At 45.8% G+C, this 23,615-nt stretch overlaps 2 protein-coding genes across 7 annotated transcripts in view; one reads left to right on the top strand and one right to left on the bottom strand.

Annotated features, from left to right (window-relative positions):
• The window catches only part of TKFC (triokinase and FMN cyclase), a 224,651-nt gene extending 211,037 nt beyond the window's left edge, over positions 1–13,614 (top strand). For all 3 annotated transcript variants that reach the window (XM_069223265.1, XM_069223264.1, XM_069223267.1), the window contains exon 18: positions 13,068–13,614. In XM_069223265.1, coding sequence (XP_069079366.1) covers positions 13,068–13,229 — 162 coding nt within the window. In that variant the 3' untranslated portion in view covers positions 13,230–13,614. The remainder of the gene's footprint in view (positions 1–13,067) is intronic.
• The window catches only part of CYB561A3 (cytochrome b561 family member A3), a 129,405-nt gene continuing 119,368 nt past the window's right edge, over positions 13,579–23,615 (bottom strand). For all 4 annotated transcript variants that reach the window (XM_069223269.1, XM_069223270.1, XM_069223268.1 and 1 more), the window contains exon 6: positions 13,579–13,791. In XM_069223269.1, coding sequence (XP_069079370.1) covers positions 13,762–13,791 — 30 coding nt within the window. In that variant the 3' untranslated portion in view covers positions 13,579–13,761. The remainder of the gene's footprint in view (positions 13,792–23,615) is intronic.

Genomic DNA, 23,615 nt, shown 5'->3' with positions numbered 1-23,615 from the left:
TCTCCACCTCAACTCCTTTTACAAATAGTTTGTCCCTGAGGCTATTAATTTGCTCCGTCTCCTTACCTCCCTGATCGGTGCATGGCAATACTAAATGTTCCTGTCTGCTCCTTGTCTGCCTCCCACCTATCCACTGTTCTAGGGTCAATTCCCACTCGCCCCCTCTGCTGTCAGGTCTTGTTGTTCCCCTCCCACTCCCCCAACCCTTAGCTCCTTATCCGTACCATCCCCCAGTACCACTATTGCTGTTCCCACATCCTGCTCCAGTAGCTCCCCCTTAATCAGTACCTCCTCCCACAATGGGGCAATGGGTTGCTGGCATAGTCCCTGTGCCTCCTCACATTTCAGAACTTGCAATTCAGCCCTGGCCACTCTCATCACATCCAGTCTCCAGTCCCCGAAAGAGGGGCATCTAGGCGATTTCCAACTCAATGTGATTTGTCTCCTAAAAAGTACCAATGCCAGGTCGAGGAATCGGCAGCCAACTTTCTTAGAGGCCAGCCCCGGATACAAACCCAACAGACAGATAGACGGGGTCAGGTCCAATTTTGTATCTAAAGTTCCTTCCAGATCGCCCATTACCACCTTCCAACATTGTTGAAGCTCAGGACAGTGCCACACCATGTGGTCTAAGTCTGAGACCGGTTCACCACATCTGGGGCACACCCTAGTGTCGCCCCCGTATATAAGATTCAGCCGCTGGGGGGTGAGGTACGTCCTGTGGATATAATTTGCTACATCGCTTTCCTTGAGGATATTGGCTCCTGCAAAACAATTTCTATACCACTTTCATAAATTAAGAAGCTACTCCCGGGTCCTGCTGATAGACAAAGACAGTCTACAGCCAATGATACAGCAGTCAACCTAGTTTTTCAGGGTTGTGGATGCAGTACCACCAGGGACACCAGTCTTCCAACACCTTCTCCCCTGCTACACTGACCAACAACCCACTTTAGTTTACCTTCAGCGGCCAGTGCTCACTCTGTGGTCATTTCCTCCTCGGTTTACTATCCATCACATCCTACAGATGGACCTTACAATTATTTTTTAAATGGCTATGTCCTACTATTTTTGTACTCTCCACCCAACATCCCTCTCACATCAGAATGGATTTCAGGGAAGCACTTGTTCGTCCTCCTACATGAGGTGTGCCTGTTGCGTTCCAAAGGTGAAATAGAAAGGTACAAGTCTCTGAGGAAGGTGGAGCTGTTAGTCTCGCTATTTTCTTTTTTAGAGAACTTGAGCCTATCTTTGACCCCCTGTCCCTTCAATGCCTTACTAAGTTAGGACATATTCAAGACACTCCTGTTGCCTCAATTCTTCTTTACTTCGGACCCGGTTGACTGGATGGTGTCCCTGGATTTACATACACCTATCAGTCCCAGTGGTGTCACCTGCAGATCAAAAATGGCTAAGGAGTTCACAAAAATGATAGCTGTGGTCGCTGCCCCTCTTCAGATTTTGAGAGTTGCTCTATCCCTGTACCTTAGTGACTGACTGCTGAAGACAGCTGTGGACCTCTTCCGGCCGACAACTGGTCTCCTGACATCACAGGGGTTCACCATAAGTCTCACCTGATTGCCTCTCAGAGACGTCCATTCATTGGGGTGATCTTGGATACAGTGGGGTTCATGGCTTTTCCTCTGCAGCAACGAGTCCCAGATATTTCGGCTGTGATCCTGATGTTTCAGACTTGCTCCTCCATCCAAAATTCTGAATATTCTTGGCACATAAGCTCCTGCATTCTGTGCAACAAATGTGCAGCCTAGAACAGTGGCAGACATACAGAACCCTTACGTGCAAGCTATTTGATGCCCTTTTATTCAGTTTGTCTTGCAGTGGTACTATAAAAGGTTACTTGACTGCCCTTTTGCCCTTTCTGCCAGACAAACCATCCCTATTTAAATCATCTGTTCTCACTGAGACATTACAAACGACATGGGAGGAAACCTGTGCCAAACAATTAATGTCCCAGTGAGACTTTAATTTGGTCTTAACATTTCTCATGTGTACGTCCTTGTAGCCACAACTTAGCTGCTAGGTACATCTGAACTTGAAGACCATCCTCCTCATTGTAATGACGTCAGATCGTTATGTGAGTTCTGTGAGTGAATTACAAGCACTTTCACTGCAATTGCCTACACCATCTTTGTCCTGACAAATTGATGCTGAGGACTGAGGTGGCCTTCTTGCCTAAAGCTGTGATTCCCTTCCACATTGGGAAATCCATCACTCTAGTAGCATTTGGTGTTCCCCATCACTCTTCAAATGAGGGGGAGGAGAGGTTACATCAGTTGGACCCCAATTGGATCCCAACAGGGCTACATAGATCATACCAAGAATCAACACGCAGATTATCAGCTTTTTGTGGGGTTCTCTGTAACAAAGAAAGGGAAGGCTGTTCAGAGGATAGTTACTGAAGGTAAGCAGTTCTGCCAAGTAGCACTCATCACACATTTTAGTGCTGCAGTCCACATCACCACACTAAAATGCTAAAACAAACAGCAGTCAGCAGACTTGCAGAGCTAACTCACTCAGTTCTTATGACCCAGGCTGAGGAGAGGTGACTGTTTGAAAATCAGCTTGGGCCCAGCTACGTTGAACTCCTTATTGTTTCCTGCTGGCAGCACACAACTGAGAGTACTGAAGAAGAGGATTAAGGCAGGAGAATTTCTTGTAGTGCCTGTTGTTGACTCAAAGGCGTTTAAAGCACATGGTGACCGAATCATTGGTATTTTCACAGAGCACTCAGAACGATAGTCGCATATGAATATTACTTGCTCCTGGTGTACTCAGTTTATAACCAGCCTCGGTGTTTTGGCTGCAGAGGAGGAATATCCGGTGACTGGTGAGGGAGGTAGGTAGACGAGGTTGGAAGAAGGCATGAAAACTCAACAGGCAACAGATACCACATGATGCATCATCTGCTTCTGCCAGAGGGTGTCATGTCAGCCAACACCACCTCTGTTTATTATTACTAATGCAGTGTGGTCCCTGCTTTCCTCACTCTGCACTATGGTACACAGGGATGCCGGGGTGGGAGGGAGGGTACAAGCCTGTCTCTCCTCAGCAGGTAGCCCAGTTTATACACCCGCTGCAGAGGTGCATAAACTACTGGCCACAGACTTGAATCCTTGCACAACGGTATGAAGGAGAGAGGGAAGGAGGAAAGGATACACGCCTGCCTCTCCCCAGCAACTAGCCCTCTGAGTTTATGCGTCTGCTGGAGACATGTGTGTAGAACAGCTGACCACGGATTCAATTCCCTGCCAACCCTTAATTATATATATATATATATATATATATATATATATATATATATCTCTACCTATATAAAATACTTTTTATTGACTACATCTTTGTTATGTCAAGTTGTATGTAATATTGTCTGCTGTCTGTGTTGTTACGCTGTTTTTTTGCTGTTTTGTTACATTTGGCTTCCTATACTATATACTACATTATGATATGTGGACAGTTTAACATGCCAACTTGACATTAAGGTGCTTTCTCACATTTGGGAACCTCAGCACTTGAGGGTTGGGGATGCCTGAGGTGAAGAGCACAATTAGTCTCTTACACACACTCCCTGTTTTCCTGGTGGCCAAAAACAACGACCCTCCTGTCCCACTGTGGATGTGCTGCTCTGTTAAGGGCCGGCTGTGCAAGAGGGTCTGGGGCGGATGCTGTTCAGCTCATCAGGAAGCTATGAGGCGGCCAAAATACTGTATCAAGAGTAATAAAAGTAAGAAGTCTCCTCTACCCTGTCTGTTAATCCTAACCACCGTTTGCATGAACTCACTTAGTCCCTCACTAATGATCACACCAATCTCCCAAATTTAATCTACTATAAGGAAACTGGAGTAAATGCATGGAATGGTTTGATAATAAAGAACAATAACCACTGAAGTAACCACTAACCTTGGGTTGCAGAGTAGTCTGCTTCTTGAGGTGAAGTGCTTCAATGCTTCTCTGAGGGAGGAAGTGCTTCATAAATTCAATTATGGATACAATTTAGTGTGTAAATAGTAATTACCATTTTATATGAACGAGTGTGAAGGAGATACATAGCCCTCAAAATACTGACAACACCAAACTAGGAAAAAGAAAATCTTACATTTACAGGTAAAAGAGATTGTGTGTCAGAGAGAAAGAGCATAATAAAGAAGGTGACACAAATAAGTACACGCAGAAAGAGAGAGCTAAAGGACAGTGGCGAAAAATGAGATGGTGTGTGGGATGTGCTGATGAAGGATTTTAGAACGATGTGAGGTGAAAAAGGGCGCAAGTGGGTACCCATGAAACTGCAGAGGAAAGAGGTGAGAAGGGGGAGAACGGGTGTGATTGATATGCTCTGAAGACACTACCCCTTCCACAGGCCTAGCAATGTTCAATTCACAGTACTAATATTTTCATAATTGAAACATTTTCAACTCTAATTTTTCATAACAAATTAATTGTTATTACTCATTGACCTGATGCTAACAAGCATTAGCAACAGTATAAGGATTGGCTTGCTTTCGGCCCATGTTCTTTGTTGTATGATTATGGCTGGATACTGTGACAGAAAACTCACAGAGAAGCACTCAGATACTGGCCATTGCTTTGATTTACTCACAAGAAAGTGTCACCCTCATTGTCACACATTTGCCAGTAGAATGTCACTCATACTCCAAGTTAAATCACAAAATGTCACACATAAGCAGTCTAAAAACTTGGCATCCGTGGAAATAACTTGATCATCTTGCATTTCAACAATTCTTATGATTGCATGTATTCCAGTTTAAATGAAATTATTGATAAACTTTAGTTTGGGTACAGCAAGAAAAGGCCCAAACTATACAGCCTTAAGAAACGTGCTTTGTTGTGAAAACCAGCATTGCAATTCTGCATATTTTAATAATTTTGGACAGACTGCCTGTACGGTAAACAGTTAATCCTGTACTGGAGTTCTAGATCTGTCTCTTCTGCTTGGCCCAGGTCTCCCAGATCAGTATTGGAGATACCTGTCCCTTCAGTCAAACATAAGGGGGACAGGGAGATTGACAAGGTCCAGTGTACAGCCTCCCTAACTGTTACGAAAATCAATAAGGTACACTGTTCCTAAAAGAGGAAAGGAAAAGAACACGAGTCCAAAAGACACTTCTAAAATTAGAAACAAGAGATCCTCAATGCCTAAATTAAATACTTTTGATGAGGTTCTTGAGCCAATTTTAACATCATTCTCTCCTGCTCTTTCCCAACAGTAGGTTTACTTCATCCCTACTTTATCTATCACGCACACACTTCAAATTCAAGATCTCCGGCAAAGAGCCACCTGTTAGGGCCCGTCAGACATTGCAGCACCAGGCTGACGAGGAGCCAGCCCTATGATGAAGCATGACATCCATTGGATGTGTGAGGGCTCTTACTTCTAATTTTAGAAGTGTCTTTTGGACCCGTGTTCTTTTCTTTTCCTATTTTAGGAACAGTGTACCTTATTGATTATTGATACCTGTCCCTTCTTCTGGGCGAGTATCTGCATTAAGACCTAGCTCTGAATGTTTTCTTTCACAAGGTCTTCTTAGAGATCCATGACAGCACTGTCATGACTCTTATCCTTAGAATTTGTGCCTGTCTTTTTTTTTTTTTTTTAATGGAGACTATACTGGCCTTGTTGCTTCTGTTCACTGTTCTCCAATGCAAGTCCTAGTTCCGCCTGTCGTTTTTCACTAGACCAAAGTCTCTTTTCTTGGGTTGTGTTTCTACAGAAGGTTGGGTGAAAAAAAAAAGGTCAGGTGGAACAGTATTCACCTCGTGGCATTGGCCAAGGACTCTGAGGATGGTGCAAGTTTTCTCTCTTCTCATGGGTGGGTCTCTTGAGATCAAGTCAGCCATTCTTTGTCTTTTGCTGACAAAATTACATAGAGGGTTATTTATTCCCATGTGGACAGCCTACCAAGGGGCAGAGGCTATGGCCTCAGCCACACTGGAGGTGTTCTATCCACCCTATTGAGAAAGGATAAGTTACTTACCTGTAAATCCTAGTTCTCTTCCAAGGGTATCCTCATCAAAGTCATAAACACTGAATATTCCCGCCCTTGTGCGGGGACCCCGGAGCATATATAAAATACATACATATAAAAGTATGAAATATGTACGAAACATATATAGATAGCATTTTTTGTAGACAAATTTTCATACTAAACTCATAAATACGTGTGTAAAACAGCAATGCAAACTAAAATCATAAACAGGCTAAAATGCTTTATTCCTATGGAGTTTTTTTTTTTTTTTTTTAAATTGTCCTTTTCAAAATTACAATAAGAGAACATAATATTTACCAAAGCCCCATAACTGGGCCTAGGGAAATAAGCAGTAGTAACATCAGAGAAAAAGAAGGAAAAAAACTACATTGAAAAAACAATGGAGCATTCTTAGCCAATAGGCTGCATGCAGGTTAACACAGGAGAACCATAAAAATTCTGGCACCGTGCCTTTAAGACCCTGGGCACCTCCAGTATCCCACCATGCCTCAGGGGTGAAGGAGAGGTGACAGTTGGTTCACAGTTAGGTCAGTACTATTTTACGGTGACAAGCTGTGCAGCAGATTCGAAAGATAGTCTGTCCTGCACTTCTAGGAGACGTGCGTCCGGGGCGGAGGATGGGTTGTTTATGACTTTGATGAGGATACCCCTGGAAGAGAACTAGGATTTACAGGTAAGTAACTTATCCTTCTCTTCCAGGGGATCCTCATCAATAGTCATAAACATTGAATAGATTAGCAAGCCCATCCCTTGACTCTGCGGACTGTCCAATAGAAGTGCAGGAATAGATATGTATCATGCAAACAAGTTTCTCAGAGAAGCTTGCCCAACTTGGGCGTCTGCTCTTGCATCTGAGTCCAAACAGTAATGTCTAGTAAATGTATGAACAGACTTCCATGTAGCAGCCTTACAAATTTCAGCGATTGGAACATTATTAAGGAGGGCAGCAGTAGCTGCCTTTCCTCTTGTCGAATGCGCCTTAGGTCTAGCCAGTAGTTGCTCGTTAGCCAATTGATATGCATAAACAATACAAGAAACTATCCATCCAGATATGGTGCGTTTTGATGCTGCCTCTCCTGTTCTCAAATGACCATAATTTACAAACAATTGGTTGGAGTGTCTAATTAGCTTGGTCTTATCCAGGTAAAATTTTAGCACTCTTTTCAAATCTAGGGAGTGCAAGGCTTTCTCCGCCGGAGTCTCCGGATTGGGGAAAAAAGTTGGTAGAGAAATAGTCTGATTGATGTGAAACTCTGACACCACCTTCAGCAGGAATGATGGGTGAGTTCGTAGAACTACTCTATTCTCGTGGAAGACTGTGTACGGTTCTTTGGAGGACAAAGCCTGAATCTCACTGACCCTCCTTGCGGAAGTAATGGCGACCAAAAAAGCCGTCTTCCACTTTTTTCAAACCTTCTAAGAAATCCTTGACTACTGGTCTTGTAAAAAAGGATTCCTGAGAAGGTGACTTTCGATAGGCTGTAATGGCAGATAAATGTACCTTAATCGATGATACCTGCAGACCCGATTTTGCCAGATGGAGTAGGTAAGATAGTATGACCTCCTCCTGAGCCAGTATAGGGTTCTGACCTTGCTGACGACACCATATGTAGAACCTCTTCCACTTGAACGCGTAAGAACGCCGCGTGGAAGGTCGTCTGGACTCCTTCAAGATGTTCATGCACTCCTGCGAGAGCCCTAGGTGCCCATACTGCAGGAATTCAGGAGCCATGCCGTCAAGCTCAGAGAGGGTAGGTTGGGGTGAAGTATCCTGCCCCCCAGCCTGCAAAGGAGATCCGGTCTGCACGGCAGCCTCCTGTGAGGTTGTTCGGATAGGTTGAGGAGATCTGCGTACCAGAATTGACGAGGCCATTGCGGCGCTATGAGAATCATTCTGGTGTTGGATCTGTAAAGTTTGTTGATCACCGCAGGTATGAGGGGGATCGGTGGAAAAGCGTAGAGAAATATCCCTGACCAGTCGATCAATAGGGCATTCCCTCGAGATCCCGGACAGTAGAACCTGGATGCGAAGTCTGGGCATTTCCTGTTTACCTTGTCTGCGAAGAGATCCAATTGAGGCCGACCCCATTGAGCGAAGATGTCTTCAACGACTTCGTCATGCAGGACCCAATCGTGGGCGTCCTCGAGGTGTCTGCTCAGGAAGTCTGCCTCCACATTTTGTTGACCTGGCAGGTGAACCGCTGTAAGCGGCATTCCTCTCTCTAGGAGCCAATGCCAGATTGTCTGAGACTCCCGAGATAGGGGCAGGGATCTCGTTCCTCCTTGTCTGTTGAAAATAATACATTGTGGTCGTGTTGTCCGTTTGTACTAGGAGAGATTTCCCCTGAATCGATGGAGCAAAAGACTTGAGAGCCAGATGGACTGCTCTGAGCTCCAGCAGGTTGATGTGGTACTCTCTTTCGTTGTCGGACCACAGGCCCGGAGTCTGAAGGGAACCTAGATGAGCTCCCCATCCCTGAAGAGACGCATCCGTTACCAGCGTGTCGGATGGGATTACCTGGTGAAACGGAGCTCCTACTGACAGGTGAGGCATGTGCATCCACCATTGCAACGACTGATGTGCTACTATCGGAAGTCGCACTCTGTCCTCCCAGCGGCCTGTGCTCTGGTTCCAGTTGTTTTCCAGAGCCTCTTGGAGAGGCCTCATACATAGCCTGGCATTCGGGACAATGAAAATGCACGAGGCCATGGAGCCCAGTAGAGATGTCACCTGACGGGCCGTAGGTGCGTCGGACTTCAGCAGGTCTTGACACTTTCTCTTTATTGATAATAGTCGTTCCTCCGAAGGATACACTCTTTCGAGCTCTGTATCCAGTACTGCTCCCAGGTAGTGGAGATTTTGTGTTGGAATCAAGGTGGACTTTTGGTAGTTGACTTGTAGACCTAGAGACCTGAAAACACTGAGTACAATGTCCTGATGGCTTCTCGCCTGTTCCGGAGAGGAGGCTTTCAGTAGCCAGTCGTCTAGGTATGGGTAAATGAAGATTTTTTGCTTCCGTAGATGTGCCACTACCACTGCCACGCATTTTGAGAAAACGCGAGGGGCAGATTTCAGGCCAAATGGTAGCACCTTGAACTGATAGTGCTGTGAGGCTATCCGGAAGAGTTGGAATTTCCGATGCTTGGGAATGATCGGGATGTGAAAATACGCATCCTGCAGGTCGATGGAGCACATCCAGTCTCCCCGATGTAGATGAGGGAAAATCTGGGGAAGAGCCAGCATCCTGAACTTTTGCTTTTTTATGTACTTGTTCAGTAGTCGTAAGTCCAGAATCGGTCTGAAAACTCCCTCTCAACCTTTTTTCGCTACCAGAAAACAACGGGAGTATACCCCCTTGCCTCTGTGCGTGACTGGAACTTTTTCTATTGCTTTCTTCCGTAAAAGGGCGTGAGCCTCTTTGCGCAATAGGCTCATGTGAGACGGATTGCATTTGGTTGGTGGTAAGTGAGGAGGAGGTTGTCGGAAAAGAAGAGAGTACCCATTCTCGACAATGTTGAGCACCCATTTGTCTTTTGTTATACCACGCCACTCGTGAATGAACTCTGTGATACTTCCCCCCACCGGAGTGGTGCACGGTGTTAAGGGAAGCGAGTCCTCATTGTTTTGCTGGAGTTTTTGGTGTGGACTGCTGTGGTCTACTTGACCCTCGGTCCCTCGTGGCCTTACGGGATTGAAAAAGTGGGCGTCCTTGCCTCTGCTGTGGCCTCTGGGACCAATGAGGGGTTTGAACCCTCTGCTGAAAAGGGCACCTGTCGTAAGGCCTATACCTTCGCCTGAAGTCCTTTTTTCTCTCCAGGCCTACTGCTCTCATGGTATCCACTTCCGTCTTCATGCGCGCCATCTCCTCGTCTGTATGGGTACCAAACAGCGAGTTCCCGTTGAACGGAAGATTTAGGATACGCTGTTGCGCTTCCTGTTTCAATCTTGTCAGTCTCAACCAGGAAGACCTTCTTGCACAAACTCCATGTGCGTACCCATGTGCAGCTAAGTCTGCTCCATCTGCTGCTGCGCTGATGACCTGATTGGAGACCAGTCATCCCTCTTGAAGGATCTCCTGGAAATCCTGCCTGTCCTCCCTAGGCAATTTGTCTGCGAACCTGTTCAGAGAGTCCCAGAGTGAACGGTCATATCTGCCTAGGAGTGCAGAAGCGCTGGAGACCATCATGGAAGCCGCTGTGCCACACATTTTCCACCCGAGAGAGTCTAAAAGTCTGCTCTCCTTGTCAGGTGGAACTGTGGAGGATGATGCTACTGAGTGCGTTTTTCGGGCTGCGGCCAATATGACTGAGTCCGGCGGCGGATCCGTTCTGAGGAACAAAGGATCTTGTTCAGGCGCTTTATATTTCTTCAAGATCTTAGCAGGAGCTGATCTGAGGGTGGCTGGTGCTAAAAAGGTGTCCATGGTTGGTTGTAACAGACCAGGCACTAGTGGCAGCAGCTTTTTTGAAACCGCCCTATGTTGCAGGGTTTCAAAGATGACGGATGAGGAGGTTGACGGTTCTGGAACCTCTATGTTTAGTTTTTGTGCACCCCTGAGAAGCACCTCGTTAAAGGTTGTGATGTCGTCCACTGGGGAGACTCTAGCTGGTGGAGAATCCGTTAAGGTGGGGGAGTATTGTCTGACAGAGGACCCCGACGATGACCAAGAGGGAGACCTTCTGTGATGGCGTGACCGTGACCTAGATCGTCTCTGGGAGCGTGACCTGCTCCGAGATACCGTAGCAGAGCGCCCAGGCCTTGTGGTCGACTGGTGAGAAGCAGAAGGAGCCCGTCCTGCCCGCGCCGTTGGCGATGGTGTTCTCGGGAGAGAGGCAGAAGTAGAGTACATCCTCGAATACTGCGAGCCCAGGGATGCAATCGGTCTATTGAGGCTGTCCAACCACCTCGGTGACAAGTTGATGGGCAAGACATGCCCAGACGATGCAGCTCTCAACCGAGATGATCCACTTCTTATGGAGATCACCGGAGATGTTGGAGTGGTCTTATCCGCCGGCGGAAGCCGATGCTCTGCTCCCTGTAAATCAGGTAAAACCTGTGTCGATGTCGACAGCTGCAACGACGTTGAAGGGAGTACCACAGGTTGCCCTGGCCTCGACGTCGAGTGCCTCGACGTTGACCGGCGATCCCTTGACCTCGACCTGCTCGCCGTCGTGTCCTCGCTCTCCCGCTGAGGCGATTTCGACATCACCTTCCTTGACGTCGAGGGGTGCGAGGCCTTCGGCGGCGAATGGGCATGCCGGTGATGGCTCGACGCCGATCGGTGGGTTGCCGTCGACGGAGATCTGCCCCTGCGGTGGCTATGTTCTCTCGACGCCGTATCCTTCGACGTCGGTCGGGTCGCCGTCAACGGCGATCTATGACGGTGTGATGGTAGCAGCGATGACATCGACGGGGAACAAACAGGTATCTTCCTACCTGCTGACGTCAATCTAGCCTGTCTCTCCTGAGAATCGCTTGTTGGCTGCCTGGGAAGCGAAGAGGATGATGTTTTCTGCCTCTCATGAAGACCATGAAGCCTGATCTTCTCCCTGTCCTTCAAAGTTCTTTTTGACATGTTCTTGCAGTGTTTGCAAGTGTCAGGGCAGTGACTCTGAGGCAAGCACACAATGCAGAGAGTGTGTGGATCTGACTGGGCCTTCTTCTTCCCACAGGAAGGGCATTTCACAAAAAGTGAAGGCATTTTCCAGTCAGGAAAAAATTTCCAGACTCAGACAATGATGTTAGATGTCGAGTAAAGGTGGAAAAAACGCTGTTCTGAAGTATTTTTCTGAGAAAAACTCAGAAAAACTGAGAGCTCAGTGCTCCAGGATCCTCTCAGAAGAAGCCAGCAAAAAGAACTGACCTAACTGTGAACCAACTGTCACCTCTCCTTCACCCCTGAGGCATGGTGGGATACTGGAGGTGCTCAGGGTCTTAAAGGCATGGTGCCAGAATTTTTATGGTTCTCCTGTGTTAACCTGCATGCAGCCTATTGGTTAAGAATGCTCCATTGTTTTTTCAATGTAGTTTTTGTTCTTCTTTTTCTCTGATGTTACTACTGCTTATTTCCCTAGGCCCAGTTATGGGGCTTTGGTAAATATTATGTTCTCTTATTGTAATTTTGAAAAGGACAATTAAAAAAACAAAAAAAAACTCCATAGGAATAAAGCATTTTAGCCTGTTTATGATTAGTCTGCATTGCTGTTTTACACACGTATTTATGAGTTTAGTATGAAAATTTGTCTACTAAAAATGCTATATATATATATTTTTTGTGCATATTTCATACTTTTATATGTGTGTATTTTATATATGCTCCGGGTTCCCCGCACAAGGGCGGGAATATTCAATGTTTATGACTATTGATGAGGATCCCCTGGAAGAGAATCAAGGCTTCCCTGCAGGGTATGTGTGCTGTGAAGGGAGCCCCTAATTTGGCAGCTCCCTTGACAGGACTGCAGATTTGCTGAGCTGGCATAATGTTTGAAGACCTACTCTGCAAACATTTGTTTACAGAAAACAAATTCCCAACCACAAGTTTGTTTTCTCCTAAAATAAAACAAATGGCCTCGACGCACAGGGAGTTTTCTCCCTGCACAGAGGTCATTCTGAATTTTGCTTGCCTTTGGCCTTCATGGTGTTGGAGACATGGGCAGGGAAAACTGGTGACCCTTCACCAGTCAGACCACTGGTTCAGGGCTTACCACTGGTGGAGACAGTAGCCCAGTGGTTCGCCCCTTTTAAATGGGGCTTGAAAACAGTGCTTGGCAGGACGATCAGTGTGTTTTGTCTGTCTTCCAATTAAGCAAAACCCCAAATTATTCCCAACACCTTTGATGGCAGCCTTGGTTCAGCACTTCTGTAATCTTGGATGGTTGGCAGAAGGGACTTGGAAAGATCCACTTGCATGCTCTTCCTTTTTGAGAGAGGATTGAGGTTAGTTCTTGTTCTACGAGTCCAGATTTAGCCTGCCTCTTCTTTCTATGCGGGTCGCACGTGTCACCCCGCCAGCCTCTGACATGTTTTTCTTCTTCTCCTGACAGAGGGCTCAAGCCGTGGCAGAATCTACTAAGGACATGGAGGCTGCAGCGGGAAGGGCCAGTTACATCAGCTCATCACAGCTAACCCGACCAGACCCTGGAGCTGTGGCTGCTGCTGCCATCCTGCGAGCTATCTTGCAAGGCCTACAAGCAGGGGAGCAGTGAACCCTGGAGGAAAGACACCACATTGCCATCTCACTCATTCCCCTAGCAACCCCCAATATAGTAAGTGCAGTTTAACACAATTAAACAAGTGCAACTTAGCTGCAGAGGATCCTGCAATTGCCTTCTGCATAAGAATCCAAAATGGTACAGTTTGAAGTTACCTATATTTTAGTCTGTCCATATTACAGTTGTGGTTAATTTACAATGATAATAATAAACACAAAATTGATTTTTTTCATATTTGAACTCAGATGTTCTTGGTTGGTTTCTATCATCTGATGTATGCATCTCTGGACTAAGTGACCAATAGTCATTTGATGGCAAACAAAACAGAACTTACACCAGTGTCTCAAAATCAGAAATAAATCTTATTTATTTCACTTAATTAATATGACTTAGTGTCCTTTCATTCATGGCATATTAGGGGGGGGGGGGCAAGCCCATCAGCTTCTTGAGTTGTCACAGTGTAGCAGGAGAAGGAAACTGTTGATCTCGTATGACAGGCCTGTCATTGGTGAAGCAACTCGGCTCATCATCCTCCGTCCTCTTCCTCAAGCAGGGGCTGAAAATAGTTATTTTTTATCACATAAGTATGTTTCTGGAGGAGCAAGTTCCGCCACTTTAACCTAGAACAGCCTTAGATTTTAAAGACATCCACCATCTCTTGACAAAAAGCACCTTCCCCTTCAATTGTATCTTTATAACCTAAGAAATAATTCCCTTAGAACCCTAATTGCTTTCATCTGTAGGGATGCAGAAGCAAGAGAAACAACTCTTACACTTAGTGCTGTAGCTGCTACATAAATCAGTGGATGCTTCTGCAAATGATTTAGACACCGAATGATCCAACTGCTCCAGCACCAAGCAGACATAACGCCTTAACAACTCTTGCTCTTAGCCACCTAAAAGCAATCCACTGACATGTCCTAAACATAGGACATTGTCTGAAACTAATGACTCACAAACTCTTAACTGTAAAAGCTGCAGAACCTAATAATCACAGCTATAACATCATAGCAACACGAAGGTCATACCGACTCTGTACACCTCCACAGTTTTGCAAGCCACTGCTATCTCTGTGCTGTGTTCCCACCTTTAATAAAATTCTGTACTCCCAGGAGTGTGTACCGCCCCTGCAACTGATATCTTTTCCCTAATCTGCACCTCTTTCTTTCTCTGTGTCCCTCCCACAGTCTTTTCTTCCCACATCCACTGCATATTTCTGAATCTGCAAGACCCTCAAGTGATTTCGCAGCATTTACAAAACTTCGGCTCTTCCATGCAATTTGTGTATCCTCTGGCTCTTGTATTAGTGCCTCTCCTACATGCCATTTGGTGCCACACTGGCACTTAAGTGCCCCTCCCTTATCTTTCATTCCTGTCCTCCTTTTGCCCAGCATCACCTTTGTGGACATCTACTCTACCATCCTCTCTCTTTACACCCTTCAGACATGCTCTCTGTGCTTGTATGTCACCTCTGTTCCTCCTGTGTCCAATATGCAGCCTCTGTTTACCCACCACTGCTCTGCATCATTCCCTGGGTGACTCCATAATTCTTTTACTCCTTCTACCCACCTGCACCTTATGTGCTTCTCCCTCTCATCTGTGGCCGTTAACAACCTCTTTGCCCCTCATCTATTTCACCCCTTCTGAGCATGCTTTGCTTTTCTCACAGACATTCCTGCAGATGTAATGCTCCCATCATGGGAACACTCAATTTGCAACATTGGGATGTTTCTGTTGGATTAACCAGATACTTATAATAGTCATAATAAAAACTTTCAAAAAAACGAAACAAAAAAACTACAAAGAAAAAAGAGATCAGGCCATGGAATTTGGGGTTGCACCTTTAAGGCGTCAAACAACATCACCCAGTTCCCTGCAGCCTACATAACCTTAGTTCTCTCATTTGCACAGGGAAGGTCACATAATGTTGTGGCTCCCTATTTCGACCTTGTTTCTTATTTATAACTGCTGTTTTATAGGATAAGTCTTATTTTGTTGCCAAATGATATTATTTTGCAAATGGACGTATGCCCGAACTATTTAGCAAGTGCTTTATTAAAATGGGCAAATAGAGGATTAGGGCTCTGGGATATGTGTCCTTTCATCTAGCAGAAAACCCTGATATGAACAGTTGCAGACTGCGCAGGAAGCGGGTTAGTGTGCTTCAGGACTCTTAAAGAGAAGGCAAGTCCCTTTGTAATAGTGAGTAGCCTAACTAAAGCTTTGGTTTCTGTTATATTGTTGCAAAATATATTGTTTCTGATTGAACTCTGCCCCTTTTTATGTAACAGCTTTAACAAATACAATAGAAAGGTAGGCAGGTGATTAAGACTCCATTTATCCTTTTGTCTACATGAAAGTGATAGTCTGAGGAGTCGCAAAACAGTGTATGTTGGAGGGATAGTAAACTGCTAGACTCTTTGAAGGTTTTTGTAATAAGGCGTATTCTAGCTCTCAGCATCCTGTAGAGAAACAGAGGTATAGGTCACCGTGCCCCTAGTTTTTTCCTGAGGTCAACGGACACTTTGCTCAGGCTCTCTGAGGAGATGTAGATGTGAGGAATCTGCATCAAGGTATAGTATCCACCAAAGTTAAGTAGCTGTTTTATTACTTTGGAATTTCTATTTGAAAACTACAAATTGACTGCTTCTTCCCTTTGCATGCTATCCTTTCTGATGGATTCTTCTAACCTCTGATTCCTCACTGTAAGATAGTCTCCAGATGCCAGACAAGATCTGTAAACTTTTCCAGTACTGCTTCTATACACTGGTAGGTGGTGTTTGTGGCTTCATACCGCTTCACCTGGTCCTGAAAGTGACAGAGTGGAGATGCATATTAGAGCCACCCCTGCGAGCTGATCTCAGTTCCTTTCTTTCTGCACCTTCTGACTTGGATCTGGAGTTTCACTCTCAAAAATACAGGTTTCAACCCATGCTGTGATTGTTGAAAACCATATGTGAGTCACATTTGCTCACAAGGTGGGTGTCTCTGGTGTCTTGGCTTGAGACGCTACTCAAAGTTGTGCGATATGTGCTCCCATTCATCCAAAGGTGATTTGGGACTGAGCAGCAAAGCTGTATGTCGACAAAGACGTAGTTGAGACACTCGTGTAGGGCCTGTTCCCGCATCAGGTCATGGTGCAGACTCATTCTCACTTTTGGTGCTGTTCCCGCAAGAGGTCAATCTCGCAGTCGAAGTTCTTGGGGTAAGTCTAAAGCAAAGTCCAAGTGAAAACATAAAAAAGGACACAAATCCACGCTGCTATTCCATATCCAAGGAGTATGAGGGGGTTGCAGTGTCAGCCTGTACCTTTTGAGGTGCTCGGATTTGGGACTGATTCCCTAACTGATCCCTATGCACCCGAGTTTCCTGGGCCATCAATAACACCAGAGCAGATCAGGAACTTCAAAGAAGCCATCTTGCAGATTTTCGGCTCCTTCCAGCCCCAAGGGTCCGCAAAGGCCTCTAACTGGGTTCTTGCCAGCAGGTTCTTGATGGCACAATCTCACCCCATTGCAGCCATTACAGCTCCCATACCGACTTTGGTACTTATGTCTACTCCGGCTCCAGGACCTGTGCCAGGCTGTTCGTTGTTGATGCCAGTACCAACGCCATCTTAATATTTTGGATAATTTAATAGGAATATGATATAAGTAATGCTTTGGACATAATGGGTCCTATGCTGAAAACCTATAGGTATGATTTTCTATATAAGGGAAATGCGTATATAATGATTTCACAAGCATAACAATGAGATGTATAGGGTTAACATCATCATTGATCCTGCAATCAACTATCTTCAGAATACCAAGGCCACGGCTGAGTACAAGCATGAAAACTTGTTGAACTATCTGGTAGATCAATAATGTAAATACTTTTAGGGGGTCATTCTGAATGAAAGCACCAGCAACGAGGAAGCCGGCTCCGAATAGGCAGACACTGAAAATCAATGTGGGGCCCCCAGGGGCCCCACGACACCCGTTCCCGCCAGCCTGGTTCTGGCGGTGAAAACCGCCAGAACCAGGCTGGCGGGAAGGGGGTCGGAATCCCCATGGCGGCGCTGCTTGCAGCGCCGCCGTGGAGGATTCACAGGGGCAGGGGATGCACCGCCAGCCTGTCCTCCAACCCCGGCCCTGGTGGTCCATGACCGCCAGGGTCGGAATGACCCCCTTAATGTTTTTCATTGATGTTCTGTTTCCATAATTCCATTTGTAAGCAGAGTTCTGCGAAAAAGTAAACAACTGTAAGTGCATGATTTGCAAAAGACTTTTTGAGGCATTCTCCATTTCCCCCCGACGGTCCAATGTCTCACTTAATGCCCGGATATAAAGCAATTTTGAGTAAGGAGTTCACTACTCCAAAATAGCGGCATGTTTTACAGGCATGTACCTAATGAGCTGAGCCTGCCAGAATCACGGCGCCAACTCACTCAACATCATATCCTCACTATCGTTCTTTAAGCATAGGTATATACAACACAGGCTGAATATGCAGAAGTAAAATTCTGCTGCTTGCATACGGCTGAAGCGTGACAGTATCAAACACACATACACAAGAGACGAGAATGATGATGAGCTTGGAGCGTAGATCACCTTAAACCCAATAGGACTGATTAATTACTTGAGAGGTGCTTATAGGAGGACTCACTCATGGGGTACTAGAGCAGTTTCAAGAGACCTTGCAGGCAGCCACCCATAAAGCAAGGATTCTGCAAAATCTACTTTAACTGTACAGCAAGTATCAAATATATGGATGATTTCCCAATATTGGTAACAACATGGATGTAGATTTATATTAATATTAACCAATTGCATGATAGGTTTATTTGATGGAATGAAGGTGGAAACCCAGGACATGCATCAACAACACAATGGAGCTTTCTCTCAGATAATAGACTGTGTCATTAACTCCACCCATATTAGAATGCCTACTTTATTAACATGCTCATGTGGTCAACAACCTTGTGAAAGAGGGAAAAATATATTGTGTGAGATATGGATCACTATGTCACAAATGCCATTTTTATCAGTATGTGCTTGTTGGTCACTGCTATAATAAGAAGTCAGAATACCCAGATGTGCGGCACAGGACACTATAACACATCGTGCTCCCCCACTAATTTGATGGGTGCAGTTCTAATGCGATCGCGGTCTGACCATAATAATCCTCTAATGCCCACTTACCCTTGGCCATCTAGGATCATTATTTTGGAGAAAAAAAATATATATATTCTTTATATTGAAAGTTAATTGTTTTCTGAGTACACAGGTGGACCCTTTCCCTATGTGAGATATCATCTTCAAATCAATTTCTTGTATATGTTGGTTCAATATAGGTCCTTGTCTAAGTCCTAAAGAGGCCCATCAAGCAAAATAACGGCTGAAACGTGTCAACATCTACAAGCCAAACCATCTCATGAGAATAAACAAAAATACACACAACAGTGTTGATAAAACTAAGCGAATCAATATTGTCTCTCCCCCCCGTCCTCCCAATAAGACATTTTGGCTATTGAATATCAACATTTCCAGTAAATGGCAGCTTGCACATTTAAATAGGACAGAAGGACAAACCAAGACAAATAATTTCTGTTTGGAAATATTACATTTTCCATAAATTAACTGAATTGATTTAAAATGTAATGAATTCTAAACAATTACATGATTTTTGGAAACAATTTTGACAATTTATTTGTAGTGTTATGCTTAAAGTAGACTAATAATCAATTCCCTTGAAAGTAGCTTATGCCTTATTACGTTTACTTTCCCAAACTCTCGGGTTACAGGGACGATCCCCCACGCCCCCCAAAACCCCTGCACCCCCCGTCCCCCCACCCCCTCCGATTCTGATGATATTTTTATTCAAACTTACAAGAGTCCAGAGGGCTCCCATGATACAGGGATGAACTTGCCACTTGGACCACCAATGGAAGAGAGTGCATCATTTGCAGTAGTAGTACGACAAGCAGCTGGGACCTTGGAATTGTAGCTCACGCTTTCCAAGATCTTGGTTAGACTAGACTTGGGCGTCTGGATGGTGTCCTAGACGACACCTTTTCATATAACCATCCTGCAGTCCCACAGACTTCACCTACAGCTCAAATTCATCCAGTATCATTTCCAGTTTGCAGGCCTCACAGATGTTGATGAAAGTGGACACTGCACATGTTTAGCAGTTGGGAATACCAATTCTCACCTAACTCGACAACTGCCCATCGAGAGCGGGCTGTCCGCAGTCAGTAACAGACCATCTCCAGATGACGGCCAACCTCTTGACATTGTTATTGTTCATGATCAAAAAGTCACACCTGACTTCTTCGCAAAGGCTGCCATTCATTGGAACTGTCCAGTTCATGGCCTTCCCTCTGCAGCAACACATACATGAGGTTCAGGCTGTGATTCCAATGTTTCATCCTCGGTCCTGGATCTCAGTGAGTATTCTGATTGACTACTCCAGGTGGCACATGCAGGCTCTGCAATGAAATCTAACGTTTAAGAGGGCCCAGACTCAGGAAATGTTTATTGGATGCCATCCAAATTATAGAAGAAATGGCTCATGATTTGCATTAGTGGCTGCTCGAACACGATTGGTCTAGTGGCAGACCCATCTCCCATCCCTACCTACAGCTGATGGTAGTGACAGATGCGTCATTGCAGGTGTGGGGGGGCATCTGGGGAAAATGGTGATCAGGGGTCTCTCCAAGGGAAGCAGAAATCCATATCAACTTGTTGGAGTTGCAAGGCCATTTGTCTGGCTCTGAAGTCATTTTTGACTGGCTTTTTTCAACATTTTGTAGAAAAAGACTAGGGTGCCTCTCTTACTACTTTTTGGAGGTGTCCCGGAAGAAACATACTGGGTTCAAGCCTTGAGGTGCCTGTCACAGACAGATGTCTGTGACACTCCCTCACTTGGTGTGTCTGTGGAGGGGGACCACAAATCAGCAGTCTGTGTGGAGTGTAAGAAGATGAACCCGAAGGTCACATGCGACTGGGCAATGAAGCTTTTGGTTGCTCGTCATGCAACTCTGCGCCACTCCATGTCCCCTTTGCAAGGGAGGTCTATGGGCTGCTCCTGCAATGTCCTGTTGTGATCCTGGACTTCTACATGTAAATCTAACAAGAATTCTAATAAGTCAAGGTGCTGTTCGACTGCGTTGCTCCCAGTTTGGATGACATAAGGGAACATCGCCACTGGTCCTGGCCCCGCTACCAGGTTGTTCCTATGCAGCCGGCATCTGTCACTGTGTCTGCTCCACACTTCCACGAGTTTCCAGCCCAACTGAGAATGTTATGAGGCCATGAGCCTCATTTTGGGGTGCTAGAACCCCCTCTGGAGTTCCTTCCGGCCCCATAGGTTTGAAAAGGCCTCCAACTGGGGCTCCGTCGGCGGGTCGCCCCTTGGCACCAGTCAGGTTCTAATGATCCATTGGTGGATCTCAATTGGCACTGGCAGCCATTTCGTCTGGGGACTGTTCCAGAGGTGCCATTCCCGATGCCACCAACGCTCACCAGTGGTGCCGTTCCCATCATGATTCCTGACTGATACAGAGTTGGACTGACGTTGCTCAGTGCCAGCTCTGGGGCCAACCATGCCTACACGGCCTGAGCTAGAGATGGAGCCCTATTGTCATGGTGGGCCCTCTAAGGAACATGAGTGGAGGAGATCTCAGGATCCCTATGGCTACTTTTATCCCATAGCAGTCTATGGCTGATGACATCTGGTACAAGGACTTACTGACGCCAGTGGTGTGGACACCACACGAGACACCAGCCTCCTTTCTCCTCCCACAGTGGCTTTGGAGGAAGGGGCTTCTTTTGCGATTGATCCGGACAGTGGCTGAGGTCTTAGATATGCAGCTGCCAACTGTTGAGGTCAAGACCAAAGCCTTGATTGGGGCGACCTATATAAAGAGGGCCGATTCCAGGAGCATGAAACACTCCTGTTTGACGTGCTGAGGACGCCACTCAATATTTTCTTGTTTATCCGCCTTAAACAGAGCATTAGAGCCATCACAGTGGACTTCCCCATAGAACTGGCCAGGATACACACTTTCCACATACAATTACAAGCAGACAGCCCCCAACACTTAGTTTCAAGACTTTATCAAACCACGCAGCAAGAGCAGCCAATAGCATATGGCAGAGCGAGGAAAGGATGGGATGGGGAACTACAGGTACCATTGATAGATAAACAATGGGTATACTGCTGCCAACAAACTAGCAGGATCACATCAAGTAGCAGGTTGCATATCATACACTACAAATTTCTATACAGACTATACTACAAACCAATGCATCTCCATAAGTACGGACTATGTAGGGTCAGACGACTGTTGTGCGCTATGTGGCACAGAGTGCATGGGATTCCTGCATTTGGCTTGGGCTTGTCCTCATGTGTTCCAGTTCTTGGAAAAGGTAGAGGACGCACTATCCTTTATGATATCTGCACGGCTCACACCGCAGATGGCTTTGTTGTGATATACTGAGGAGATGGCGGTGGGATATTGTAGATATGTAGACCTCAGTCTCCTGGTAGCAAAAAGGAAATTGGCATGCAGGTGGGGAAGAGGGCGCATGCCCAAATTCAGAGACGAGATGTGTGATTTGATATATTGTAAAGACCAGCTGGAGATTTATGCGGAGTTGTTGCCCCCCAGCTCACGACCTAGAGACATTTGGTGGCCGCTAAACTCATACCTGCTCAATTACCCGATTGACAGGCAGACTATAACCACTTAAACAGGCAATCCTGATGCAGGAGGAGGGAATGTTGAATACACCTACGTATTTGCAAATTAGTCATATAGGTTCAACTGAGGGGAAGAAAGCAAAAGGGACAAGCCAAGACCAAATAGGGAAGTGGAGAGGGAAATATCTCAATATGCTGATATTTGATGTAACTGTTGTCTAAGTCAACTGATGCAGTAGCGATGAGGTCATGCATCAACGATTTGGACAATCATCTACTAACCTACTTTGCAAAGAAATTCGTAATGATGTGGCATGTATGATGTTGAAACTTGTTTGCAATAAAATAATAAATAAAAAATAATAAAGACCAGTGCCTTGACAGATGTGCTTCAGCCTTGGGTATCCATATCAGAACCCTTACACCCCTTCAATGAAGGCCTCACTAATGTCCTGCTCGAGGCCTGGGCCAAGCCCTGGACAGGCACTCTTGTTCACAGGACCATTGACCACCGGCATCACCCCGCTCCCAGAGACCCAGTATTCCTCTCTTAACACATCACCTTTGAAAGCCTGATGGTCCAGGCATCATCTTCCAGGATAATTCCTGGTGCGCTCCTTACCACTCCACCAGACTGGCTGGATGACTTTGGCAAGATAATTTTCTCTTCCACCAGCCTGTTATTGTGGTCTGTCAACACTGCTTGATTACTGGCCTGTTATTCTCACACTATGTTGGATACAGCTATGCAAATGCAGCCCATGATGCTGAGGAGAACAGGGCCATAATCTCCCAAGCTGTTGCTGATAGCAGAGATGCAGCATAGTTCACGTATGCATGCTTCGACGTAACACCTGGCTGAGGATAACTGGCTTTTCGACGAATGTCCAGGCATCCCTTATAGAAATCTCCGTTGATGGGACTCGCCTTTTTTGTGATAAATTAGGGGTGTTCAGCTCTATAACGCTTTAAGGACTGTAGCGGCTACTCTAAGTCATTGGGGCTTACCGTGGCTCAGTGCAGTCGCAATCTGCCTTCTGCCCCTTCAGTGACTATGGTAGGGGCTATTAACCGCATCCATTGCCCCCTAGCCACCACGGGCAGCAGGCATCACAGTCCTTTCATGGCTGCAGACAGAGCTCCCAGAGGCCTTGTGGGAGCCAGATGCCCACCCAATCCGCCTACCCTCTCTTCCCACCCCAGCAACCACAACTGAAAAGCCTTTGCCCTTCTACCACTATGGGCACCAGGTTTGTGGCAGGATCTGGCACCACGTGCCCCAATGGCAGGAAATTAATTTTGACAAGTGGGTGCTTCAGATCGTCCAGCGGAACTATGCCCTCCCATTCCAACAGTCCCACTACCCTTGGCCCGTCCACTGATTGGCTGACAGAGGACCACCTCTAACTATTGTGACAGCAAGTACGGACTCTTCTGGCCAAAGTATCTATTGAGAACATTGTGGTAAATTTGCTGTGTTAGTGCATAATATTGACTTTAATTGTGCCATGGAGGCCCATTAATATATCTTAAAGTCAGGGAGTCCAAGCCCATCTTTCTAAATAAGTAATTTCATAATGTGAATGGCTCTTCTTACCTTGTGATAGCCCCATACACAACTATTAGTAGCTGGGTCAAGATATGAAAAAATATAGATCTGAACAGATATACGAAATGTAGGCATGATAGTCA

The sequence above is a fragment of the Pleurodeles waltl genome, chromosome 3_1 (assembly GCF_031143425.1).
Source record: "Pleurodeles waltl isolate 20211129_DDA chromosome 3_1, aPleWal1.hap1.20221129, whole genome shotgun sequence".
NCBI lineage: Eukaryota > Metazoa > Chordata > Amphibia > Caudata > Salamandridae > Pleurodeles > Pleurodeles waltl.
This window is presented reverse-complemented; position numbering and strand designations above follow the sequence as displayed.